Source organism: Labeo rohita, chromosome 13 (assembly GCF_022985175.1).
Source record: "Labeo rohita strain BAU-BD-2019 chromosome 13, IGBB_LRoh.1.0, whole genome shotgun sequence".
NCBI lineage: Eukaryota > Metazoa > Chordata > Actinopteri > Cypriniformes > Cyprinidae > Labeo > Labeo rohita.
The window spans coordinates 19,772,761-19,785,554 of NC_066881.1; the positions used below are offsets into that span (position 1 = coordinate 19,772,761).

At 37.4% G+C, this 12,794-nt stretch overlaps 1 protein-coding gene across 5 annotated transcripts in view; it reads right to left on the minus strand.

The window, feature by feature from the left end:
• Positions 1–228: 228 nt before the first annotated feature.
• Positions 229–12,794, minus strand: part of smap1 (small ArfGAP 1) — a 139,230-nt gene continuing 126,664 nt past the window's right edge. For all 5 annotated transcript variants that reach the window (XM_051125405.1, XM_051125408.1, XM_051125407.1 and 2 more), the window contains 3 exons: positions 12,326–12,551; positions 11,441–11,757; positions 229–1,112 (listed from right to left, as the gene is read on the minus strand). In XM_051125405.1, the coding sequence (XP_050981362.1) occupies positions 978–1,112; positions 11,441–11,757; positions 12,326–12,551 (678 nt within the window). In that variant the 3' untranslated portion in view covers positions 229–977. The remainder of the gene's footprint in view (positions 1,113–11,440; positions 11,758–12,325; positions 12,552–12,794) is intronic.

The following is a 12,794-nucleotide window of genomic DNA, read 5'->3' on the forward strand; positions in this document are numbered from 1 at the left end:
AAATGCGTCTTTAGACAAAATGATCACACAATAGTTCATGGCTATTCACTGTTTAATGCACGGAAATAACAATATTCTGTCTCTGTACTAGGCACCAGAAAATGTAAACACATTATAGAAATAAACCTGGATGACACGGTGGGGATGTTTATATTATTGCACAGCAGAGAGACCCTGTCTGAGAGGATAGAAGCTCTGCTACAGCGGCGAGACTGACGTGTTCGACTGCACGCTTTGTTCGGTCCTTACTTTTCAAAACTAGCTGGTTAAAATGATAATTCCTTCCCCAACCCCCTCTTTTTTCCGTTAGCCGTCACAGCTGTACAGTCGTCCAGGTTTATTTGTCTTTCACTCACTGTGCTTCTCTGTAACGCACACATTAAAACATCACAGTAAAGATGAAGTTTGTCATGGAGCTACACGGATGCGATGGGGTGAGAGGCCGGAGAGAGAGGGGAGGCGAGGGGTTCGTCTATCTCATGATTACATACATTACATCGGTCTATACAATATCTGCTACAGGGTTCTGGGACGTGGGACTACAGAAGAAGGAAAAGGAGGGGGAATTCACAAATATGATAGCCATACCTCTGTCTTTTAAATACTATGACTCACTATTGATTTGGTAAAGATATATTAGAAGCCTGTATAATTGGTCCAGCAGCTTTCTTGTAGCTGATATGTGTTTTGAACCCCCCAAAAATATATATTTATATATATGTATATAGAAGAAAAAATAATTGCAAATAAGACGGTCAAAGCTGCCAGTCTCTTAAACTCCGTCCTCTCGCTCACTTGATCAATACACAGGGCAGGGTGAATCGATGCTCTCCAGAGTAGTAATGGTTGGAAAGAGAAAGGGGGAAAAAAATGACAGTACATGAATAAAACTCTGGGTGCGAGTGGTGGTTGAGGAGGAGAGGAGAGGAGAGATGGAGGCGTGTGGTGCCCCTTGTCCTCCATCTTCCCTCATTCGTTTACTTCCAGAGCTGGGTGCTGAGGGTCTGACCGGAAGGAGGTGCCACCCAGCCGCCCATGGGGGCACCAGGTGCGCCAAATGCCATCGGAGCACCGGAACCATTCAGGTTCATTCCAGACATCTGTTGGTTAATCTGAAAAACACAAGGGGGGCAGACAGAAGTGTGAAACCTCTATAGCCATGGTCCAAAACCTCCAGAGTGCCCGTGGCGCATCTACAAACTCAGAAAATGTGAAAAAAAGGACAACCTGGTAACTTTGTTTCGGTAGGCCTTTCTTTGCAAGCGTGTGAAAAAACGAGCCGCCCAGGGATCTTACTATAAAATTACCGCCGCTCAATCTGCACATTTCCACCCATGACGCAACTGTGTTTTTGCAAGTGACAACGGTGTACCAGTTCGAACGCCATGGCAAACATTCAAGGAAAGCATGCTAACTGTTCCGTCATTGTCTGAACAGAACACTATTTAGAGTCTCAGCCTCAGAGCAGACGAGAGCAGTTGATTTATTGATTTATTTACTGTACATTATGCTCTTGCCACACACATCTAATATAAACATGCGATTTCTTTCCCAGATGTTTGCCTTAACAGACATAACCGACCGTTTTCATACCTCGTGTGTTTTTAACATAAACTTGTGTGTATTTGATAGTTTAAGCGCAGTAAGACATGAAAGAGAACTTAAATTAGATAGATTACTTACAAATTGTAATCTGTTATTGATTCCAAATTACATGACACAAATTTTAGTCAGTAACGTAATTCATTACACATTTTAGGAATTATCATTAGACTATTTTAGATTACTTTTGACCTAACTCAGCTATCACATTAATTTAAACAGGATCACCTTGTGCCATAATGATGTAAAAATACAAAGAGAAAATATATTTCTTTCATTGTAATTTACAACATGAAGTGCATTAAACATTATATTACATCAAGGTTTCCCAAACTGGGGTTTGTAAAGGAACCTCATGGGGTTTGTGAGGTTTTTTTTTTAAGATTTATTTTTGGGCTTTTTTTTATGCCTTTATTTGAATAGGACAGTGTAGATAAGACAGGAAAGCATTGGGTGAAGAGAGAGGGGAGTGGGATCGGCAAAGGACCACGAGCCGGGATTTAAACTCGGGTCCCCGTGAGCGCAATTGCACTGTATGTCGGCGCACTAACCGCGAGGCTATTGGCACAGATGGGGTTTGTGAGTTCAATGAACGGCTAACAAGTAATTAAATCATAAAATGTAAAATTAAAATAAATCATTTTAAAATAATAATCAAAATAACACACCTACTAAAAAATATGAAGTATTTATTTAATTATTAAAAAAAATATTTTAAAATATCAGGGGTACTTAAAGTGGTCATTGATTGTAATTTAACTTTTTAAACTAGTTAGTGTGTAATGTTGCTGTTTGAGCATTAATGCAAAGGGAGATATTGACTTTTACAGAATTGCTGAGTGACCACCCCTTTAAAATAAATATATTTGGTGAAAAATGTTCAGATGACAAAAAGTTTGAGAATGATAATGAGAATTTGTGCACTGAGTTTGAAAAACAAAAGCCTTTCAGTAATACATAATAATACATGGTTAAATAACCTACTAAGTAATAATTCAAATAAAAAATGAATGTGTTCATCAGTAGTTGATGCAATGTTGAAACACTTCTTAAACTTGAAATGATTTTCGTAAATCCACTGATCAAATGCTGTGTGGCCACCTGACTAATGACTAGTCAATGTGTGAATGTCCACAAAACTGGACGTTCTGAGTGTATATAAACGGTAGGCTATTTTAGAAAAAAAAAATGTAAAAGATAAAAAAGACGAATTAGAGAGGGTCAATAAATGATGAATAATTTATTGCTATTGTGCGAATAATATGTCATCATGTAATTAATAAAAAAAAGTAACTAGTCTGATTACGAGTACTTTAAAATGTAGCTTACTTTAATTACAAGTACTTGATTTTTGGAATCTGATTACGTAATCCAGATTACATGTAATCAGTTACTACCCAGCTCTGGGTATGACAACCGTTTTTTGTGTGCATACTCTGGATGTGCGCTCGGAAAACCGTACATCAAAAGTTTAAACTGATATGGCTTTAAAATGCATGATTTCAGCATGATAGACATGATAATCAAAACCAAACATATGTTTTTTATGGCAGAGTATCTGACATCTGGAAAAGGGGGCGGGAAGCAGCTCATTTGCATTTAGAGAGACATGCATGAAAACAGCGTGTTTCTGCTTCCACTCAAAATAGCCATTTTTAAAATGACATAATAAATGATCTGAGGTATTTTGAGCTGAAACTTCAGACATTTTGGAGACACCTGAGACTTATGTTACATATTGTAAAAAAGGCATAAAAGATCACCTTTAAGGTATCATGGGAAAAAGTTTCTTGAAGCTTTGGTATTAAACAGAAATATATTTGCTTTAGTGGAGTTTCTACAGTAACATGAAAAGAAAAAGTGATGTTTTTACAGAATCCGACCACAGATTTCACCTGCGGATGGCCTTTTTTTCCAATGTTCCCTTTCCTCTTTTTTTTTTTTTTTTTTCAGGTTACTAAGCTGTCCTCTGATCTTTACACCCATCACCCCTCTTATTACACTTCATCTACCCCTCTCTCTCTTTCATTTTCTATACCTCTACTCTTTTCCCTCGACTCCCACCAGTGTTCTTCCTGAGGGTCCTGTGGTGTGCGCTGACTGTGGGGCAGCCCATCAGACACGTCTGTCTGATTTATACCGCTGTCTCTACAGCTCATAGCCAGCAGAGAGAAGAAAAACTAATGGTTTCAAATAAGCAGCCCGCTATTTTTCATTATTAACTTGAATTCTGGGAACTAAAGTTTGTGCAATCTTTATCCAGCTGTCAAAAGGGATATAAAATAGAAAACAGGATATTCTTTCTTTGAAAGAATAGTCTGATGTACTATGTCGACAACAGGTGTACAAAACTACATAATCGACCAGTCAGTGTGTTGTCTGGCATATATACAGGAGCTAAAATAATTACAATCTATTGTAACAGTAAACTACTCTCTGTTCACAAAGAAACTACCGGTGATAACAGGAATACTTCTTGAAATATGTTGTTAAATGTGGATCTGTGACATAAGCAGTGCTTGGATGGCAGTAGTGCTGGTGTTTTAGAGGGTATGAATGACTTAAACCATGCTGACAGCCTAACTGCACACTAAACCACTGCCAGCATGCTAAAAGCCACTCGGATAAGTTGCGTTTAGTTTCTAAAATCATTCCCCAAGAAGCACCGCTTTTAAGAAAATATAACAGCTAAAACAAAGCCGACCTCACTAATTGACTAGATGGCTGGTGTTTACATAGTGTTTATACAAGGTTATGCTAATGTTTACATAACTGCTTATTCACAATTCAGCAGCTCAGCCTGATCTGATGAGTGAAACAGTGAAGCGTGCCAGTACACAGAGGCTAGCCAATCATAAGAGGGATCATTTACATATTAAAAACTTAAGATACAACAGAACAACAGTGCTTACTAAATAAATGTGTAGAACTGTCATTTTTAGACTACCTACACAACCATTTAAATATGTGGGGTCTGAGCATTTTTTTAAATTAAGAAATTAATACTTTATTAAGGGCTACTCGATTCAGTTCGAGTACTCAATTTAAAACAATCCTCGACTGCAATTTGCCGGTAAAGACTAGAAGAAATACAGCTCTGGCTACTGGGCATGCGCACATCAATCTACATTATTTCTGTCACACTGTACAACAATAATATAAAATGTTTTTTATTATAGTAAGGGCTAAGTTTAGGGTTGGGGTAGGCGTTAGTAGACGTTAAAAAAAAAAAAAAAACAGGCTAATAGCTAGAACAATTCATTTCATTTCATTCTATACATAATCATTTCACAATTCGAAGAAATGTTTTGTTTGTCCACGTATACCATTTTAAGAATGCCAAATGCGTATGTAAAAAATTACTTGAGTAAATCCGCTAAATATGCGCATGTCATTGCTATGATTGACAGCAATAACCGAATGAAACATCTACAGCAAGAAAACTACAGCAGTAACAAGTTTGTGTTGGTTGAATATAGGCTATTTAATAGCTTTTACAGTTCAAGATAAAACTTAAAAGATGTAGTTATTAAATTAAATATAAAATATTTCAAATTTATATTGATTCATATTGAATGCATTATTTCTTACACCATTAATATTGAACTTATTTAATTTGTAGTGAACTATATACAAGTATTTAAATAATTCACCCTTATAGTGTTTGTGTCTGAGCTTATTTATTTATTTATTTTATTGACTTTCTGTACTTGCCATACAATATACTTAAGTGTGGTAAAAGTACAAAAATGTGTTATACTACCAATTTTATAATAAATCAAAAAGCATGACTAAAAAAAACACAAGAGAGTTAAAATGGCAGCTGCAGCCAATCTTCTGGTTATAAGGGTAATTTCATGTCATTTTCATCTTGAAAATTTTTCCGTTTTCCGTGAAGACATTGTTTCATCTCATCTTTATGAATGAAGAGTGAATCTTTAAAGTTAATTTTACCGCACCGCAGTAGAGTAGAAAAATAAAGATGGCTTTAAAATATTACAAGATTTTAAAAATGTGTTCATGACTGTGAAGGAAAGTTATTGATTATCAAGAATACTATTAAGATGTCATTGAAGAGAAGCATCGTTAGTTACATAACATTAGCCTAAACAGTTAAGACAGTGTTTAGTTGTTAGGATTTAAATGTACTATTATGTGTCTAGGTACTTTTCTGGGATTTCCAGGCTCTTTATATGTTGTTAAATAACATGAAACTTAAAGTTCATGCCACTATCATTATTTACGATGTTGCAGTTATTATTTTTCTCAGTTTCTGATAAGAACGAGGCAGGAGAGGAGCCTCAAGAGTCTCCACTAACATATAGCACATATGAAATGAGCTTCACCGGCTTATCATTATGCGGAAGTTCTAAAGAACGCTCCGTGCGTATGGTCAATTTGCCCGTGTCAGTAACCGGCAAAATACCAGAAGTGGCGCATTCCACGGACGAGAATCCATTAAGCGCATTATTAGATCGTTCTCCAAGGCTACATAATACATTAAACTAATTTAAAATCATAATATAGCATAATGCTATTGTGAATTCACAAACGCATTCTGCGTTTAATACATGCGTTTTAATTATTTAAAAGTTGCATGTCATAGTGGCTCCATACACAGTTACTATTACTGTTATCGCAAGATGTGCCATATCATCGGATTTGTAAGGTACATCATTTATAAACCCACACAAACACAGGAGAATACATGCTAACTGCTCAACGCAATTTCAAAACAAAAACTTAAATGAGTTCTCACGTATTGATATTCACATATTTATAAGAAATTACAGTGGCTGTAGCATTTACATCATAAAGAAATGGCCAGATATTAATGATTAAGTGGACTTTCGAATTAAATGTTGTTTAGCCAATATTAAACAAGGATTAGATTGCGTAAAGTGTTTAAACAATCGTCAGGCCATTGGCAGGCATTTGTCATAATGTACAGTATAATGTACATTAGTTCCATTGTTTACAATACGTTATGTCAATAAAACCATATGATTACTTGCTTCTGATACTTTATTTAAAGTAATTATTGCCTTATTGCTATTATGTATTTTAAGTCGTTTTAAAAGCTATTGTTCGCATGTCTATTTTTATTACCACAAAAAATGTGATTATAACGATACGGTTACTCAATTATTTGTCAGAATAATCAACCGATTACTCGATTACCAAAATAATCACTAGTGACAGCCCTGCCTTTATTCAAGATGCATTAAATTGATTAAAAGTGATAGTAAGACATTTAATGTTACATAAGATATATATTTCTAATAAATGCTGTTCTTTCAAACTTTGCTCATTAAAGCAAAAGCATCACTGTTGATGATAATAAGAAATGTTTCTTGAGCAAATCAGCATATTAGACTGATTTCTGAAGGATCATATAACACTGAAGATTGGAGTAACGGCACAATAAATGGACTAATGGAGCAATGAAGTACATTTTAAAATATATTAAAAACAGAAAACAATAATATTTCTATTTTTAGTGTATTTTTGATCAAATAAATGCAGCCTCGGTGAGCATACAAACGCTTCGGAGACATTTCAGAAACATTTACAAATCTAACTGACCCCAAACTTTTGATCGACAGTGTGTATAAACGGACTTATGGGAATAAATATTGATACGCTTCAAAAGAAAAGAAAAACGGCCAATTTAAATATAAAGAAAGAATAGCACTTGCCTTTTCCCACACGTCTCTGAAATGCAAAGTACAACCGAATAATATTTCACCATATTTCTGTTTTTACTGTATTTTTGATCAAATAAATGCAGCCTTGATGAGCATAAAAATATTTTTTTCAGAACCATTTACAAATCTATCTGACCCCAAACCTTTTTTTTTTTTTTTTTTTTTTTTTTTTAAAGAAAAATCAGCATTTGACTTTCCCCATACAATCCTGAAATGCAAACTACAAAATACACAATCCAGGCACATTTCATTGGCTTTCTATTTAATTCCAAAGCACTAAACCCCATCCTGAGGCAGTGAGGGAGGTTATCCATCACCGTGAACTCCTGGAGTGCTCTGATGTCTCACAAGGTGACTAAACCGCTTTAGGCCATGAAGTGTATGACTAGAGTGAGACAGTCAGCGGGAAAATATTTTTAAAAAATCATCTGAAAATCCTCGGGAGGTTCCAGCTGAGGACCTTGACTTCATTTTGTGCTCAAATGCACAGCAGGACAAATATGGCCAATCTCGTAATTACACCTGCTTCCTCCTCAACACAATACCGCCTACGCACGGAGAAATGAGTGTTCCGTGAGTGTGTGTGTTTGTAAATACTCCAAGAACAGTACTCAGCTATTCAGGGGAGTGAAAATCAAACATTAATGATTCTTCTCCCTGCACACCGGTTCTCCTCAGACCTCCTTTGGAAAACAGGGAGACGATATGTGTGCTGGGTAACGAAGAAAAACATCTCAAGTCAGATCCATCTGGAGAAAAAAAAACACTCCTCCCAGGAAGCATGCGGCAAAATTACCCTCACTCCAGAAAACCATTAAGCAAACGCATTTCTTTCCTCAGCCGGTCTCTCAAAATACAAATGCGCTGCTGAAGGCCTATAACTCAGGAACGTGTGCACACGCTTGCATTGTGGGGAGGGATTTTAATTAAGGCCGTGTGAGTGTAAAGCACGCTGTATTGATTTATGATGTGTAATTAACCTCCCGGAGGCTGAAATCTCGGACTCCCTCTGCTCTCAGCCTCATACACAGGGGTCACGGGCCACGGGAGGCGGGGGCGAGGCAAGGAGATGATAGAAGTTGAGAGGTCGGAGTCACTGAGCCCTCATCTTTAATGAGCCACATGCAGATGGGAGGTGACAGCAGATTAGATGAGGATTTTAAAAGCCCTTATTATGGATCTCTGATTATACAGTGAGAGTGACAGAGAGAGACCTAAAGTGACAGCTCACTTGCCACCTGAACTGGTTTTGAAAAGCTCTGATCTGAATAAAAGGAAAGCTTTGTGGATGCCAGGAGATGCATTGTTGGAATCGGATATGATGAATGGTAATAGCTTCAGATATAGATGCTCGCTCTATAAAAAGCTGATGCTGATCCACTGCAGCCAGTACGCTGCACTGATGATGAACGTCTACTTTTATATCAATGACTCATGGCAGATTCTGAGAGGGTTGGTTAAAAATACACTCCCTAGAGGAACATTATCAAGCCAACCTGAAGCGTTCGACCTCCGGTATGTGACTCAAGTGTACCGTCATCAACAGTAAGTAATTAAGACATTTTTTCAGGTTCACTTTTTTCCACCTACAACATCATTTCGGTTCTGTTTATGTCATGATATTATTACACTCATCACTCTTTGCCAGCTGCCTGAATGCTTCCTCCACAATGGGTTCTTGTTGCTGCTAGAATTTAGAGTCTCTTTCCTTCCTGCAACGTACCTAACACTTATTTAGGTTGTACACTCCATTTGACCCAATGTGTTTACCAATCCAACTGAAAAATACATTTACTCTAGTTTCATAAGGACTTCAGTAAGTATCACTGGAGCACAGTGTAATCTTAAAGGGGTCATCGGATGCCTATTTTCCACAAGTTGATATGATTCTTTAGGGTCTTAATGAAAAGTCTATAATATATTTTGGTTAAAAATTCTCAATGGTAGTGCAAATCAAAACCCTTTTTAACTTGTCAAAATGAGCTCTGTAAAATTCAAACCCATTCTAAGGGATTGTTCCTTTAAATGCAAATGAGCTCTGCTTGCCCCGCCCCTCTCTTCTCTCTGTCGAGTGACGAGCCTGTTTACTTTAGCCACATTTAGCACGTTTAGCTGCGAAACTTCCTAACTAGCACGTTATTAGGAAAGGTGATTGCAGAGATTCATAAAAAAAACTCTTATACCCGCGTCTGCTGTTGGTGAAGCTGGATCACAAATGATTTGCGCGAACATAGACGCATTTATGTAGATCGGGAGGCGCATTCCCTTCACAAACAAACGTAATCCACTGCATCTTCAGCGGCTCAGATGTCGGGAGTAAAGGATGACCACTATGTTTATTATTACATCCAGCAACACAACACCTCAATCCCTCAATCAGAGATATTCCTGTCTAACTTACATCCCTGCTCTGGCATCAAAACAATGGAAGTTGGACTGTTACAGCTAATTTGAGGTAAGACGCTCATGTCAATCAACTATCATGGGAGCGGCCTCTGTGGGTGTGACGCCACACCAACAGGCATTTGAGAATGGCTCGATTTGAAAAAGGGGATATTATTTTTACAGATTAATTAAAAACCACTGCATGGATTTTTATCATTATAGGGTAGATTTGTACATGCACTGCCAACACAAATTAATGTTCAAACAACATGTAAAAGTGAACTTTGCATCTGATGACCCCTTTAAAAGTTTTATTTATCCTGATCACTCTGTCTTTATAATACAATATCAAGTTAAGTTTATACTTACAATTATACTACTGACATAAGATATTTTACATAAAAGACATTTACATCAAATCATACAGTCATTGTTGGAAAGGGTATAAATAAACAAAAATACCGAAAAACTAAAGAATCTGTGGGACCAGAAGGATTTTTCTGAAGAACTGCGGGCAGTTTAACTGCTCAGGACAAACAAGGGACTCATAAACAACTATCACTAAACAACAACAAAAAAAACATCACTCAGGTAACAACACAGTATTAAGAATCAAGTGTATGTAAAATTTGAACGGGGTCATTTTTATAAATTCAACCATTATTTTCACTTGTGGTCTATATGTAAACATCTTTCATGTGAAATATCTTATTCAGGTCAGTACTAAATAAAAAAATAACATGCATTGTGTATTATCCCTCTTATTTTGGTAAAATAATTAACATTTTATAGATTCTGCAAGGTGTATGTAAACTTTTGACTTCAACTGTATATAATGATTCGTTAATGACTAGAAAGTTCAAAACAACACTATTTATTGGAAACAGAAATCTTTTGTAGCATTACATTACTGTAATCAGCTTAATGCCCTCCTTGCTGAATAAAAGTAACTTCTTTAAAAAGCAACTCGTAATGACCCTAAACGTTTAATGTAATGATATAATAACATATCATGTTTACGATAATATAAAAGTTATTAATTAGGGCTGTCAAACGATTAATCGTGATTAATTGCATGCAAAGTAAAAGTTTGAGTTAGTCTAATATATGTTTGAGTATGGTGTGTAATTATTATGTATATGTAAATACACACAAATTAATATATATATATTTACGAGAAATATATTATGTACAAAATATTTTTATTTATATATAATTTAAATTATATAAAAATGTAATAATTACATATACTTGTAAATATTTCTTAAATATATACATGAATGTTTTTGCATTTATATATACATAATTACACACAATACACATATATTAGGCAAACTCAAACTTTTATTTTGTGTGCAATTAATTGTTTGACAGCCCTATTATTAATATTAATAATCAACCATATTCATATGGAATAACATAAATATTATATTAAATAAATAATATTGTAAAAATATTATTAAACATTAAACTGTCTCCACATTTCTTGAACCACATGCCCTCACTTCAAAATCCCATTCTTCAAAAGCATTTTAGCAAACCAAATGTACCAAAACTCTTCTAGCATAGACTTAAAATAGCATAGGATGTTTCTAAAGTGCACTTTATGTTGTTCACAGGCCTAGAGCTGTCACAGAGACGTGTGTGATTTCATAAGCGACTTATTTTAGTGACTGAAGGAATATTTTATATGTAGTTAAATGCTTATAGCAGCATTAACAGTCACAAATCCAAATATAACATACCTGTGCCATATTCCACTGTCCTTGTTGACCTGGCTGCATGGCGTACATGTTTTGAGGGGGCACCATGCCCTGAGGTCCCATCATGCCTGGGGCCAAGCCCATCACTCCTGGTTGTGCGTTTCCCATGAAACCGTTAGGCATCGTCATGCCAACCATCATGCCTGTATTCTGGCCCATCATAGCGCCGCCCTGTCCCATGACGGCCCCCATCATGGTAGTGGGCGGCATGGCTCCTCCCATCCCGGGGAAGGCCTGGAAGTTCCCTTGTGGTTGTGCAGGGAACTGCATCTGAGACGGGCCCATAAACATCGCAGTCGCTGTGGGAGCACAAGGGTACACAAATAAGAAGATTTACACACAACGACATGTTCAATATGTTCAAAGAGACAAAAACAGAAGAAGACGAGAAGACACATGAAACATCACAGACGGAAGAGAGCGATCAATATCTGCGCTAATGTGTGCAGTTCCTCGCCTCGAGCCCAGAGGAAATGGATCTTTGAGACAGAAGAGGTGTGCGGGATGAAAGGGGGCATCTAAAGCGTCCTGATGGTGGAGAATTGGCAGCGCCTTCATTTGGAGCATCTGAGGTTTTGGGAAATGTCCTCTTTGAAGAGTAGGGCAGGCGAAGCAGGCAGCTTTAAACCACGTTCAGCAGTATCAGAGTGCTGAGACACGCAGTGCTTGAATTATTGATACCCCCATTAAAGCAGGGCTTCTCAAGAACCTCGCTTGCTTTCTCTTTCACTCAAACACACACACTCCCACAGCACCATTAGAAATGGACTCCGGATGCATAGCGCCATTTATAGATCTGCATTCTCTCGCTCAGATCGCTCATTCTCTGAGGAATAAGAAAGTGGGACTCGGAGGGGATGGATGTACCTTGTGCAGGCTGTTGTGGGACGGTGCTGGAGCCGTACAAGGAGAGAATAGAGTCCTTGGAGAGAGGTTTCTTGGCCGAGTCCTCTGCTTTGCTGCTCCCGCTGGTTTCGCTGAACAGGTCCAGATCTCCCTGTGCTGGAGCAGCACTTCCTGTGCCCGTAGCACCTGCCACAGCCCCTCCGGCGGAGTTGGCCTGAGCGCTCCCAGCTGCCTTACTGGAACTGACCTGCAGAGCACAGGAGATGGTCGACTTCAAGTCACACTCACACACTCTCAACACCTGCTTACATAGCTTCACACAATAACTCCCTCAGATATCAATAAAACTCATTAGCAATCACAGACACGCATGGATATATCTGTGGGCCCTAAAATCATGAGCCAAATGAGGTATCTCAACAGACCTTCCAGTCTAAATGGTGGGAAATGTGTGCCAAATCAACTGGATAGAGCTCTGAAACATTAACAG